Source organism: Poecilia reticulata, linkage group LG22, assembly GCF_000633615.1.
Source record: "Poecilia reticulata strain Guanapo linkage group LG22, Guppy_female_1.0+MT, whole genome shotgun sequence".
Lineage (NCBI taxonomy): Eukaryota > Metazoa > Chordata > Actinopteri > Cyprinodontiformes > Poeciliidae > Poecilia > Poecilia reticulata.
In genome coordinates, this window is record NC_024352.1 from 7,861,064 (window position 1) to 7,876,071 (window position 15,008).

Sequence of the window (15,008 nt, forward strand, 5' to 3'; positions counted from 1 at the left end):
ATAATGTTACTAAACACTGAAAATGTAGAAAGAGTCACGGCAGCCGACTGTTCCTGGGTATCGGTTTTAAACTTTATTCTCAAAATGTATCCTAATTTCTCTCAACATTTTTGGATATTTTTACATGGCTGGAGAGAGAGTACAAAATGCAGATTAAAAACCACTGAACAGGAGTGGATGAAGGTGAGAGTAGACATGTCACATTCTTATTATAGCTATAGTGACCAATTTAAAAAAAACATACAATGCAAGTCATTCAAACCATTTTCAGGTGTTTTTTTTTTTTTTTTTTTGTACAAATGTAACATTATGCTTAACTATTTGAGAAGAATCACTACATCGGTTCTTTGTAAATGTAGATCGTTAAACTCTTGAGGTGAACGCTCTCGCTCAACTTTCTAAACATGGCTTTTATTGAGGTCACTTGAGTTGCACTGTGGCTCGTGGTGAAGAGCCTGTAGTGGAAGGCAGGACAGCAGTGTGAGTCTGCATTAGTGCCACCACACCGACTCGCATGGCTTGTGTACTGTAGTTTTCTTGTTTGCATGTGTTGATGGTTTTGCCTCATTATGCAGCGTTTTACTGTGAAGTTCCATTCACATCATCAATTCTCCCAGCTTCATGCTGCTGCTGTGTACCCACACCCAGTTCTCTTAAGTCTTTTATTCTAATCATGTCTAAGGAAGTGACAGCCTCTGGTTTAAATTCCTCGCTTGCTATTGTTTGACTCTTTACTTACTGATTGTCTGTTTGCATCGAGTAAATGAAATATAGATCAGTGAGATGACGGGTGTTTCATAAAGAGTGGCTTCTATTTATTGATTTTTTTTTTTTTACAATTTGTATAATAAAATGTTAATGAGCAAAAAGGCTCCCCCCCCCAACTATGAAGTTTCATTTTAAACTAGGTCACTTTTTAAAATATCTACATGGGTAAACTTTTGTTGGAGTGTTTATTTATTTTTACATTAAATAACTACACAAACCATATGGCATGATGCCGCCACTTCCGTTTTTTCGAATACTTTCCATTAAAAAGAGCAATGTGCTCTTTCCTTTAGTCCGACTTATTTTTTTTTTCCTTTAGCTTCTTTTAGTCGGTATGCTTTGCCTTCATAAACCCAGGCCTAACAGAAGGCTACCAGAAAGTACCAGCAGACAGGTTCTTTAGTGTTTTTAGTCCAAGCTTTTATAAGCATTAAGTACCCAAACCACCCTAGCATGTTTCAAACCTGTGAACTCAGGCCTCCCAGTAGGGCAAACTAACAGGTTGAGTGGTTCTCTGTTAATCCCTGCATTTGTTAAAAAGCCTGAGCTGCAGAATCGAACCTCCAAACCAGTTATCCTCCTATTACAAATATTCCTCCAGGATTTCCCTGCATTTAACTCCCAGACTATTTGATTCGACATCTTTCTGCAGCTTCCCTGTCCCTCTGAAGAAACGAATCCCCACCATGATTTGAAGCCAAATGTTGCCATGTAGTGTAGCTAATCTATATGTTCATAGAAGCCCGAGCCTTTCACCAGTCAGTTTGCAGGCTTTTTTTTTTTTTTTTTCGTACTGGAAAACCTGCAGGTGTGAGCCACCTTTATGAAACACCCCACAGACGGAACAGTGCTAACAGAACTCATTTCATTAGTGCGACTGCAAGTTGGTGACAAATAAGGCATGTCAAGTTGGTCTTGCTTCAGGAATATCTCGATAGCACCATGTCAAACTAATGTAAAACATACTCCATGCATCTGCAGATATATAGTGTATACATGTCAATGAATAGATATGAAAGTCAGAGTTTGTTACACAAGTGTTGAATATATTTGAAATTCAGGAAAAAAAAAAAAACTATCAGAGATGAGTTGAGAGTACAGCCTGTAAGTTAGATGGTACTCTCAGCCCACATGACTGCTACTATCACTTAAAAAATAAAATAAAAGAAAATCTATTCGCTCCAACTCTTCTCGGTGCATAGAGCGTTTAGTTAGCATAACTGCAATTACACCTGCAGTGTGTGCGCGCCGTTCTGCACTGCGCCATGCTTTCCTCGTCTCTGAATCTTTTCCACTGCGTTTTACAAAGCTCCTCTCAAACGTCGTGTATTTCACTCTGCGTCGGTACGTTAGCATTTAGTGCTCTGAACTCAAACAGCACAGTATTACAGTTCACAACCATTTTATAAGGCAAATTGATGAAAATACCTTAATGTCCTATATGGCTTTTATCAAAGCATGCCTAAACAAAGCACACACAAAAAAAAACTGAAGCTGAACTAAAAAAAAGCAAAGTTTTACAAACAATCTTTGGTTGAGTGTGAAGCATTCCTGTGCTTTTAATTTACTCTTTCGCCTTAGCATTTCTAAATACAAATAAAAAGGGATTTTTTTGTAATCATACACTCGCTTAAATACAGGCAATAGTGATGGCTTTCAACCGAAACTACACTATTTGTCACAAAAATCATATAAAAAAAAGAAAAAGAAATCGGGTGATATAAAGCTTGCTCGGACTGGTCGTACACAAATACTACTTCCTCTTTCCAGGTTGCCTAGGCTACTGCCTCTCCAGGCGGCTCTCCTTTCTCATTCACTTCTTCTTGGCAAAGCGGCTGAACTTCTTCTCCTTGTCTTTCTTGGCAGAGCCGGGCTCAGGCAGGGCAGCTGAGGAGGAGGGAGCGGTGGGCAGGCTGTGGGTTTTGGACCCCGAGGGGCCCGGGGCCTCCTCCGCTGCCAGGGTCTGAACGGCCTTCTCCATGGCCTGGCTCCAGCGCTGGAGCTCCTCCTGGAATACCATGGAGAAAAAAAAAACCCACATGGAGTTGGCTTAGGAAGGGAATCCCCCCCCCCCCCCCAGTGAGGCAGTGTGTGGCTTTGTCTTGTAGTTTTTACTGGTTTATCTCAACAGGTGGAGTTGCTCGTGTTTGTGAGCCGAGCTTAGCGCCAGAGATTGTTACTATTTAAACACTGAACTCTTGACTGTCATGTGGTTCATGAAAGACATGTGAAAGTTATGCATTGTTTTTATCAGCACTTTGAAAACTTACCTCATCTTTACACTGGAACAGATACTCGCTGCCATCTGCAAGACTGCGAAAGGAGAAAAAAAAAAAGACATTTAATGAAACACTTTTTATATTTATCTACAAACGTTTCGTGCAAACACATCTGTGGAACTTCAGTCTTATTGCTGCATCCTGTTTGGTAAGCCTCGGTCACTTTATGATTATGATTATGATTATGACAAGCGGTCACATGTCCATAATTGTATGGTAAACTTTACGGCTGCAAAAGTCTTTTGCACACCTTGAACTTTTTTCCACGTTTTGTCACATTTTAACCACAAACTTCACTGTATTTTATTGGGATTTCATGTGATAGAATTGTTCTCTAGCAGACTTTTTTTAAATTTATTTATTCATTTGTTTCATTTACAGTTTAAAATGAACGTGTCACCTTCTCATAAGCAAAAGCTTTGACTAAAAAGGAGTAGTTTGAGGAAAATAAATCTTATACAGTCTCTGCCTTCTCTCAAAAGTTAGTTCACTGCACCATAAGGATCTAAGCATCAATCAGCCGTCCATGTCAGTTCTCCAGCCAGAAGAATAGAAGACAGCTGGATTTATTCTGAGATTAAATTACACGTTAATTTGTGTTTCATAGAAATCTCAATAAAATGCCTTGAAGTTTTTGGTTCTAGCATGACAAAGTCCCCTCGAAAAGTTCAAAAGGTGTGAATACTTTTGCGTGGTGTTTAATTATTCCTGAAGCTAAAGTCCCCACAGCAACAGCCCAGTAATTAAACCTTTCTTTGCATTTATGAGTCCGGTAATCCCCGCCTCAGGCAGGTGGGACGGCGCGCAGTCCCTCCCTGGAGCCAGCTGCTTCCTCAAGCTTTATTTGACATTTGGTAAGAATCCCCTCCAGCTCCAAAATGTCACTTGAATAACACTCATAAATTACGGCACTTCAGCCAGGACTCAATGCAGAGGTTCTTAAGTTGAAAGACGTTTTTGTACACGTCATTATGTTTTAGGCTTTGACACGCTTTAGGTCGTGTTTTCCGAAGTGGTGCATTCTGGGAATTCCTCGTCCCTTTATTCAACGGCGCCATGATGTTTGCATCCAGAATTTGGGGATGTTTTGTTGGAGCCGCGCGGTCTTTTTTACCCCGTCGCTGGCTGTCACACAGACCCCCACAGCCGCAGAGTGTCTTCAACCCCGGCGCTTTGAAAAGTAGAGAAGCGCTTCCGTCTTGACTGTGTTCCTCTTTCCCTTCAAGCATGTTCTTCACAGCGCACGTCTCGCTTTCTGACTTCATCTGTCTCAGTCTCGTTTATTCGCCACCACTCTTCGTTCGGATTCTCCTTTCTGTCTAACAAAAAAAAAGCGTTTTAATTGATTTTTTTTTTTTTAATTCTCGGTTCTCGTATTGACTTTTACAGTATGAATTATTTATGACTATGATCGTCTTCTGCATTGACAAAAATTGTTCTTGGTGGAAAAGCGAGAAAGTTTCACAATGATAACTTTCTCCTGCTGCGAGGACATGATTTATCTCTTTAAATCCCCCATTAGCTGCTGAGAGGAGCCCAGTGTTGTTGAGCGATACCACAGAAAATTAATCACACCCCTGAGCTGTCTCTAGCTGATGTCGATTAATGACGTTTAAGATTAATCAGTGCAAGGAGATCAGAAACCAAGCATCTTAAAAATTCGTTCATTTTTCAAGGTAGATTTTTTTTTTAAACCATTTTCAAATTTCTCTGTTCAGCAAAGAGTAATCCGTTTCAAGTTTGACCAGAATCTCTCATATTGTCTGATAAGGTTGCTTGTCATCAAACTCAAAGACAAACCTAAGGAAATGCAAAATGCATTTTTCAAATGATGATTTCATTTATTAGTGAAAAAGCTAACCTGATCATGTTCAAAGGCTTAGGGCCTAGCATCTGAACTGAGCTTAAGTCTTGACTTTGACTAGGCCAATACAAAATACTTTTTTTTTTTTTTAGCCATTCAGAGGTAGACTTGTGCTTCAGATCTTAGTCCAGCAGAATGACCAAACTGAGTTTAAGGTCATGAATGTCAGCATGATGTTCTCCTCCTTTCTGTAGCTTTTGTGTTGGGTGTAACAAGTCGCACATGTTCTAAAGTGTTCCTCTCAATCCACAAAATATTTTTCCAAAGGAAAGTGGATACCGATTTTGCAAGGTATCAGTTTTTTATTGTTCAACGACAAACTCTGACCTTAACTGAGATAAGTGAGGCTTGCGGTGCTTTATTTGTTGTTCCATGATCTTCTGTGATCTCCTGGAGTAACTTTGGTAGGTCAGAAACTCCTGGGAGAGTTCACCGCTGTTCCACCTTCTCTCAATTTGTGGATCGTGGCTTCCTGTGGTTCACTTTCCAGACTGCTAGATGTCATTCAGTGACTTTGTTTCTCATCTGCTCTCGAATTTTTGGTGGTGGCATCATGTGAGGCCTGGAGGTGGCCAGTGAAATTTGATTCCTCTTTCCAAAAGATGTAGTTTCTCTGTTAAATCATGATTAATCAGGGCAGCAATGACTTTTCTACATAGAACCAGGTTGGCTTTTTCCAATCAAAAACATAAGAAACCTATAAGGAGATAAAAAAGAAAAACCTGTTCACAGCACTGTGTATACTAGGGCTGATCTGTTTGATGGGGACAGTAATTGAAAACAACAGGTAGTGCTGTCACAGAGTTAAAGTTTAGGATTGCTTCTCAGCTGGAAGGTGAAGGGTAAAGGCAGTGACTTTCAGTAGAGACTGAATGTCTGCTGGTTGCTTCAGAAACTTCTGAAGGATGTGAAATCCTCCTAAATCTGCCACGACTGTCATATTTCAATAAAAAAAGACTATGTCAGAGAACTTTAGATAGGATAGAAATGATATGTGACAGCTTTAACCCAATACAATTTTTTTTTTCATCAAATCCCGTCTGAATACTGCAATAAGTATTTACTTGAATATAAGCCATTTTGAGAAAATGGGAGATCGACACATTTCTTACCGCAGCTTGGCTACGTTCTTCTTTTTCTTGTAGTTAGTGAGGATCTCCCAGGTGGCGTTGCCGAGGAGCAGGGGGTCCTCACCGTGGAACGTCACTGCGTGACCAAAGCTTTTGGAGTCTTTGTATGCAGAGAGCTGACCCGGCTTCAGTACGCAGTACAGGTTGTTCCAGGACCTGAAAGTGAAAGAGACGAAGGCAGGAGCGATGAAGATCCTGACGGGATTATTTCAGGCTATAACACAGAGTTATAGTTTTGCTGATGTTCGACCATGGAAACCGGCTCGTTAAAACTTGTGAACACATGCGGATTGTAATGACATCTTTAGATCGTCTTTGGCTCCTTTATTAGTGAACTGAAAATGGATTTCACGTTTTATTTATTTTAATGAAGCCAGACTGCAGGAAGTTTTGACCTGTTCATTTGTTTCTTTTCTTCCATCTTGAGAAACCTAAACCATCAGAGCCCAAACGTTTTCTCTGGCATGCAGACGTTGAGTTGGTCTCCTCTTTATCATTTGGAGGGACTTCGCAGACTTCCACTGAATTATTTCCAACATAATTGGATGTAATTCTTGTGTTTTTGACAAGCTATTTATTATTCATGTATTCACATTTATGAACAAATGTGGATCTCGCTGTGCCAGCCCGTAATTGGATGCTGAATTCACACCTAATGAGGGATGAAACCTTTTGACAAAAGTTAAACAAGACACTAACATCCCGACATGTTACGTGTTGCAAATCTCTTTAAATTACTTTGTTCTTTCTACACACAGTAGGCATGTTTCAGTACCAATTATCTATTGAAATGTACAGTTCCAATTGGAGGCATGAACTCATTATTGTAATGAATAGCATATTTTGGCCCTTTAATGATGCATTTGAAATGTTTTTTTCTACACCGTGCGATAAGCACCGTGCGATGTTTATGTAGCTGTTCAGCTACGTAAGCGGGTAAACAAGCTTTAAATTATTGCCAATTTTCTCTAATTCACACTTCAAACTATACATACAGGATCACCACCACTAATATTTGGAGAAATGTCTTTCTTGCGATGTTGCAGAGAAACCTCAGACTATTTGCTGCTCTCAGCAATTCTCTGGAATGCGTCTGGCTGGGTTTTTGAAACAAAACTTTTAATCAGAAATGGTAGATTTAATCTAAATCAGTTGGATTACCTGCAGGAATCCAGCTTTCATGCATAACACTTTTTTTCTATTTTTTTTAGCAGAGCTGAAGTCGGGGCCATTTTAGAAGGCTAAAATTAGCCTGCTTTAGCTATTCTAAAACCAGTTTTGACCATCTAACTTTTGATTTGATATGGAAAATTTGAAAGATGTTCTCCACGGTTAGTCACTTTATGGCAGGCACCACCAGCACTGGCAGGAAAACAGGCCCTCAGCACGATGCTGACGTTACATTTCAAAGCTACCAACTTCAGCCTTACTGAAAATTTGACAACTTTTGTCTACGTTGATGCTGAGTTGATGTTGATGTCATGCTGTCCAGACGCTCCTGAGGAGCAGTGAACCAATTATTAGCGGAGGTGTTGTATCTATTTGAGTCTGCATGGATAACTTTGAGAAAATCTGCAAAAAATGCAAACGGGTTCAATGTCGTGTGATCATTTTACATAGAAAAATGTTACTTTTTTTAAGTCTAGATGTATTATTGATGCTCATGATGAAGGGTGTGGTTATGTTGGATTTCTTGGCAGTGCCCGACCTGTTTGAAGCCTTCTTTCCGGATCCCTCCACGTCATGCTTGCGGCAGAGCATGCCCTCCTGCAGCACTGCCTGCGACCTCAGGGTCTCTGACGGCATGGTGGCCGCCCTCTCTGGTTCTCTGGGAGTCACAACCGAGACAGAGGGCTCCAGCTCCAGAGAGGCGCTCTCTCTCATTTCTGACACCATCGGCATTGTGGAGTCACCAGCAGTCCCGTCCAGCTGACCTGAGCTGGGCTCCATCGCGCCAGACTGGACCAGGAAAAAAAATACTTTCGATCTTGATGCATAAATAAAAAGGAGGCTATTTAAAAAAGAATTAAAATAGGTAATGGAAATAAGGGGCTTTGTTGCTAACCAGGGTTTGTTCCTCAATAGTGTAAAGCTGTGAAGATTCTTCTACGAAGCCCGTGTCTTCTCTCCTGAGCAGAAAAAAAGAAAACGGAGAAAGAGAAACGCTGTGTTCTTATTAGTTTTAAGTTCAGCAAATCCACCAGAAAGAACCAAGCCAACATCGCTTTAGACATTACACATTTTTACCTCTACTTTCATGTAGAGGTTAAAAAAAAATGCTTGTAGTTTTGAGTGTTTCTACATACTTGATAGTTTCGGCATGATTTTTACCTGCTTTCTTTATCTGAGCGCTGCTCGTCTTTGATGAATTGCTCAATCTCCTGTTGCTGCTTCCTCACTTCCAGCAACTCCAACTGCAACACAGCAACCTGTTGTCATCTTCACTGACAACACCTTAAATAACAAAACTATTTCTGAAGGTATTGTGCAGGGTTGCACATTTTTCCTTTACTGTGGAAATATCTGTTTTAAATTGATAGTGAACTTAAGTGTCTAGACTTTAGATTGTGCAGTATGTGGCAAACAAAAAATTTTTTGACACAAAAAATAAGAAAGGAAACACTTGGCTGAATTTATCCTTAGCTTTTCAGCCACAGAATAAGTGCGTTATGTTTTTAAGAACAAATTGCATAAGGAAGTTAGGGTACCGTAGTGAGGCGCTCCAGAGCTGAGAAGCGCTCTTCCCATGTGGCAGTGGATTTCTCAAAGGCTTCGTGCCTCTTGAGGAGTTTCTCCACCTCGTCCACGCTCTGGCCCAGGTCCCTGCTGGTCACGTAGGGCTCCTGAGCAATGAGCCAGGCCTCTGCCACCGAAGCGTCTCGTGCAAACTGACACACCTCCAGCACTGAGGGCATTAAAGGGAATTTTTTTATGGCTTGCTTTTTGATAAAGCGGATGCTCGTGCTGCTCCGTTGTTAAGTCGGGGATCGGGGGAATGCATTACTCACAGAGTCGGAGCCAGTCCCATCTGTCGTCCCATTTGAACATCATTTCCTGCCTTTTCTCCATCAGCTGAACCAGTTTCTCTTTGATCTGACAAAATGTTTTACAGTCTCAGTTACATATCAGCCTTACTTTAAAAAAAAAAAACCACAAGACTTCCTATTATACTCTAAGAATTAGCATTGTGAAGTAATTAACTGAACACTCAATTCGGGCAAGGGTCAATTGCTTATTTAAATTCCTTTTTCCTTTATCCATTTCTAATTAGTATTTGCTTTTCTAACCTCCCTGATGAATATAGGACGACTTGAATTTTTTTTTTCTTTTTCAGGCAACCCAGTTTGTTTGGGGATAATTGTTCCGAGAAAAGTAATTAAATCTAACGCAAACAGCAGAAAAGGAGCCTTCTTGAAGCACATTCTTACTTCAGCAGAGTCTCGATGCTTGCGTGTCAGCATGGACTTGCCGAGGTCTATGCAGTCCGTGAACTTGGCGCTCCTGGTTTCGATTTCTGAACGGATCCCCTGGTGGTACTTCTGCAGCAGCTCCACGGAGGAGACGTCCCTAATGAAGGAGAAGGAGAGATATAGGAGCGAATAATGCATGAAACCTTTCTACCTCTGTTGGTAGAAAAAGGAACTGCACACACAGTACTTTTGATCAGTGCCCTGTGCTTTATCTAATTAATTACTTTCTAAAACGGCTGCATCTTTGATAAACTATGCATAAATGCCTGGGGGTTTCTTAAACCTCTGTTGCACTTTATTCCACATTTGACTCATGAAAACTAGAGTGAATAACCAAATACAGAGCTAAAAAGTGCAAATATAACAAACAAAAAAAACAGCAAAAGCTTAATTTTTAAAATTAAGAAAAGAAAGCCAAACTTTTTAAGTGTCTGGTTTTTTTTTTGGGGGGGGGGTTTGCATTTCTCTAATTATGTTCTGCTTACATACAAAAACACATCCAAAAGGAAAATAAACTTTCTTTAACATGCTGTTATGCACGGTTTGATCGGTGCACACCTGGGTTTCTCCTGAGTCTCTATCTGCTGGATGGTGCTCTCCATCCAGGCCATCAGGTCTCGCACCATGCTGAAGAAGCGGAACTTCTCGGCCGTGTCCACCAACTCCGCCCGTCGGCCGTCGGAGGCGTCCAGCAGGCCCTTCCAGGCTTCGACGACTTCCCTCTCCATGGCCTGGATGGCGTCCTGTTTGTCGCCCGCATACTGAGCTCGAAGCCTCAAGGCCGTCTCCTGGAACTGTTGCACCTAGAGAAAAGGACTCAGCAGTTAATAACGGCCTCATTAATGTCGTTTTAATGAGTCGTGATAATGTGGTTTTTTTCTCAAAGATGCGGCGGTGATGAAAGGTTTGCATATGCTCATCACGGGCGTGATTATCATGTTAATTTATGATGAGCCAACCTTCATGGCATTTTAAAAACAAGTTTTGATTTATTGTGGGGGGTTTTTGTCTAAAGTATACATATTTACATTCACAAATATCTAAATGGTACAGATTAAGCTTTTAAAGATGCTCTACATATTGTCTAATAGGGCTGAGGTGCGGATCATTTCAGAATCCTAATATTTCCCTGTTTCCTTTGTTTAGACCAGTTCTAATCCAGGATGTCCTGCTGTATAACACAGTATTCTGCCTGGGTTTTTACCATCAAACCTCACTTTCTGTAAAATGTGAGGCTTTCAAACTTAAGAACACTGTTATACATGGCAATGGCAGCATCATGCTGTGGGGCTTCTTGACGGTGAAGAAATAATGTAGGAGAAGGGCAGCCTTTAAAATGATTAGTGCACATAAACTTCTCATCAGTCCTGTATTTTCAGTGCTTATAGCTTTGTGGCTATTGCTAATTTGCTCTTCAGGGGTTTTACTGTATTAAGTCAGTTATTAAAAGTTTAACAAAGAAAACATTGCTGGCAGACTGTGTCTATCTATCTTTTCTGTCATCATTTCAACCAAAACAAGCTGAAAGGCATTCGGAACTATTTTACCTTCTAAATCATTCATATGAATATATTGGACCGCAATAATTGCATTTAAAAATTTCATGCGAGTTGCATCGTTTTCTTGCTAAAGAAAAACCAAATAAAAGAAACCCTGCCTCTTAAACAATAACCTCTCACCTTCGACGGTTGCAGACATATTACAGAACTCTCTGGCAGACACAAATCATCAAAGTGCGCCTCTTGGCCGCCGCCTGCTGTGTTCCTTCAGAGCAGAAGAGCCAATCTCTTGTGTTCTACCTGTTTGCCCAGGGCGGTGATGTCTCTCTCAAAAGCGGCGTGCATCCTGTGGAAGGACTCGGCTTTGCTGAAATCGTCTCCCACGTCCTCTGGCAGCTCTTTCTGCTTCTCGTGGATCTGCGTCACCAACTCCTTTCCGTCATCAAAGTACCTTCGAGAAGAATGGGCTCTTAGTATCACTGCATTCATCATGACCGTGACATCTGTGAGATGTAGGCAGCAAGTTAATGTTTTCTCAATGATGCTACTGCATGGAAATTGGGGCTTTAAATATTGATTATTTCAGTTATTGACTAATCTATCGATTATTCTGACAATCGATTAATCAGATATAAAAAGATCACTCTAAGAGAGGTGAAGCTAAATTTGAACATACTTGCAGAAAAAGTTTTATATTTTATCTTTACTGCAAAATGTATATATTTGGTATAAGTTTGACTTAGTAAGTGTGTTGTTCCATTCAGTAAACAACCTTTTATTTGCAGTCAGTATACTCCAGTTAACCATTAATCAATTACTAAATTAGTTGATTATTTCAGTAATCGATTCATCACGATCAATCCGATTAATTGTTTCAATCTCACTGTAAATGTTTTCTTTTCTGACAGCATTCAGAACAGATTATGGATTCATTTTGTGTTACATTACAACCACAAACTTCTGAGTATTTTATGGGAGGGCGGTAAGATGTCTTCCACGTACTTGAGGAGGTCGTAAGACGCCGTGAGGAGCTGAGATCGAGTGTCGATGAGCTCCAGCAGGTCGGCCCAGCTCTCGTTTATGCCGTCCTTCCACTCTGCCAGGGTGGCCGCTTCGCTGTGGCCCGTTTCGATCAGCTCATCTATGGTCTGGTTCACCATGTCCACCCGATCCTGACCCATCATCCCTGTGTCCCGCGTAAACTCTCTGAATTTATCCCTCAGGAGCTGAGGAGCAAACAAAAAAAAAAAATCACTAAAAACCTTCCTTAAAGACAGAGATGATCACGCCCAACAGAAATGTTTCATGTTTTTGGTTATTTCTCCGTCAGTTTCTGCTTGTGATACCGTGACGTGGTCCAGATCCTGTCCCATCTCCTGCGAGGACGCCACCACGTCTTTCTCTGCAATCCAGTGTTCCAGGTCCTCCACCTCTCTGCTCAGCAGGAAGTGATGGTAGGTGTGGTTCAGCTTCTTTCTGCGGTCCTCTGCCAGCTCCCTCAGGCCTGCGTACTGCTTATCTACCTGACCCTGCCGCCTTATGACCTCCTCCCTGAAAGATAACGAAGGCAGAGGGTGGAAGGAAATTAGATTCAGAGACTTAAAACCCAGGTCAAGAGATCAGAATTTGGTTAACTCTAGATGAAGCTGCTGATTAAGACACGCGTTTACATGCTTGTCACTCCTGTCAGCCTAAATCACATCTGACGGGGATAGAGTAAATTAGGACCACTATGCAGAGTTCAAGCACGCACCCATCGGGATGGTCCTCTGCGAGCATCTTCTGCGCGCGAACGGAAAGCTTCTGGATGGAGGCGGCGTAGTCGTCTACTGCCTGTTTCAGGATCAGGTGGCGCTTCAGCATCAGCATGGCGCTCTGCTCATCCTGAAGGGATGAGAGAGAAAACAGGAGGATGGTGAAGAAACAGACAGGAGAGGAGCGCACCCATCAAAGCAAAACAAATTACTTCAAAATTAGCTCTCCGTAGAGGGTGCCACTTAAAAAAAAAAAAAAAAAGCGAATCCTCTTAATTGAAGAGAACCCAAACCATGTAATCATGTTGATAAATTAATTACTTGCTATTTGAACAGACTGATATGCCTTTACTTTGATTAGGATAATAAGATCAGATTTTTAAACATGTTTGGAAACTTCCCTGAGCTAATCAGGCCCCTTCTCTTGTCTCTCTTACACACACACACAGCGTGCCTTCCTCTCCTACTAACCTTCGCCTTTTCATCCGCAATCATGTAGAGCTCCTGCTCTCCTATCCAGGCCTCGGCCTCATCAGCATCGTTGTAATACTGCTGGGCCAAGTTGGAGCCGCTCAGCCTCTCTCGCCGTTTGGCCATCTCGTCCTGCAGCCGGGCCCATGCCTCCACCAGCTCCTGCATCTGGTCCCCGATCCGCTCCGCCTCCGGCCTGTCCTCCGCGCTGGCCGCAGCCGCCATACGCCTTCCTCGCTCCAGCACCTCGTCGACACGAGGCTGGTGGCCCTCGATCTCCCTCTGCAGAGTCTGGTGGAAAGAAAGATAGAAAGAAAGAAAGACAGCAAATGTACATCGTTTCACTGGAAACTAATACTGTGAGTTCACTCAGACAGAAACAGGAAACAGGAAAGTCAGTGGAGCCGAAAGAACTGAAAATCCCAGAAGCTTTAAGCGGCTGGAAAAAGAATATATATTGTTTTCTTTGCATAGTAAAACTTTTTGAACTTAAAATTTGAAGGGCACTAGCTTGCACAACTAGGAAAAAAACCCATTAATATTTACAAATTGTGTTATTTGATGAACCACAAACTTCTATGTAATTTTTTAGAACACAGACCAACACACTGCAGTGTATGAATGCAAAGCAGAAGTAAAATTATGGTGAATATAAGCTGTAAAGTTTGCCTCTGATCTGGAAAAGTAACACTGAAAACATAGTGGTGGCAGTATCATGCTGGGAATGTTTTTCTTCAGCACAGAGAGGGAAATGGGTCAGAGCAGATGAGAGGACAGCTAACCCTGACTACAAGACCAGAGTGAACTCTGGGAATTTTAGAGCATAAACTCCTTAGAAAAAAAAGTCAACTAGTCTGACTATTTTAACACCTAATTTATAGTTTCTGACTTATATTGGCTTTAGAAGCTTATAGGGTGCCATAAGTAAAAATATTTGTTGTAAATTTGTGTTCTTTTGCTAAAAATGGATGTAAATTGACAAATTTAGTCTTCAAAATATTTCTAAAAATGGAAAATACCTCCAAACACTGACAAACAGAAAAGTGACAGTAAAAAATGAACTATTTTTTAGGTTGAGTAGATAAATGAAATTTCTAGTATTTATCTAGGAAACCTGATAAATAATCTTTTTTTTTAAAGGTTGAAATAGGTTTTTACAGCAAAAAATTGCTGAACTTTGATGACATAAAAATGTAATACAATATATTTCAATTAAATTCAAAAATTCTTATATTTAACTTATATTTCATTTTTTAAGTAATCATAAAACTTAATAGAATATAGTACAAATTAAGTTTGTTGTTGTAAGACAACAAAATGTGGAAAGGTTTTAACTTTTGCAAGGCCCTAAATGTAAATTCAAAATTTGAAGGGTGCCGTTTCCCAGCATTAACTGATAAATGAGTAAATAAACGAGGACAAAGCAGTTTACAGGAAATAAATCCTGACAGTCTGGTACCTGGTTCTTTTTCAACAGCATCTGCACAGTTTGAAGATTGTTGCCGTGCTCCTGTGACATTGCCAGGGGCATCCTCTCCTCAATCCAGAGCTGAAAGACGCAAAAGGAAAAAGAGGGGAAAAAAAGATTGCGACGATAAGAACACAAAGCAGAAACAGAGTCTGAAAAATTGCTTCACAGATCTCTGATGTGCACCAAATATAAAACATTATCTCCACAGCTGCCTTCTTCACATGGATTTGTTGCTCCTTCACAAAGAAAATCAAACATGATACCTTGACTTTGCTATAAACAACAAAAGAAGAGCAGATTTA

The 15,008-nt window shown here is 40.9% G+C and overlaps 1 protein-coding gene across 6 annotated transcripts in view; it reads right to left on the reverse strand.

Moving 5' to 3' along the window:
* Positions 1-58: 58 nt before the first annotated feature.
* Positions 59-15,008, reverse strand: part of sptb (spectrin, beta, erythrocytic) — a 44,180-nt gene continuing 29,230 nt past the window's right edge. For 3 of the 6 annotated variants that reach the window (XM_008399168.1, XM_008399167.1, XM_008399165.2), the window contains 16 exons: positions 14,695-14,784; positions 13,236-13,526; positions 12,764-12,894; positions 12,357-12,561; positions 12,013-12,236; positions 11,311-11,461; positions 10,070-10,314; positions 9,470-9,608; positions 9,050-9,134; positions 8,750-8,946; positions 8,373-8,455; positions 8,107-8,170; positions 7,750-8,000; positions 6,024-6,197; positions 3,039-3,081; positions 59-2,776 (listed from right to left, as the gene is read on the reverse strand). In XM_008399168.1, the coding sequence (XP_008397390.1) occupies positions 2,582-2,776; positions 3,039-3,081; positions 6,024-6,197; positions 7,750-8,000; positions 8,107-8,170; positions 8,373-8,455; positions 8,750-8,946; positions 9,050-9,134; positions 9,470-9,608; positions 10,070-10,314; positions 11,311-11,461; positions 12,013-12,236; positions 12,357-12,561; positions 12,764-12,894; positions 13,236-13,526; positions 14,695-14,784 (2,568 nt within the window). In that variant the 3' untranslated portion in view covers positions 59-2,581. Of the gene's footprint in view, positions 2,777-3,038; positions 3,082-3,369; positions 4,367-4,393; positions 5,609-6,023; positions 6,198-7,749; positions 8,001-8,106; positions 8,171-8,372; positions 8,456-8,749; positions 8,947-9,049; positions 9,135-9,469; positions 9,609-10,069; positions 10,315-11,310; positions 11,462-12,012; positions 12,237-12,356; positions 12,562-12,763; positions 12,895-13,235; positions 13,527-14,694; positions 14,785-15,008 lie in introns of those variants that run through there. The other 3 variants (XR_001776163.1, XR_001776164.1, XM_017302588.1) reach the window with 3 other exon arrangements.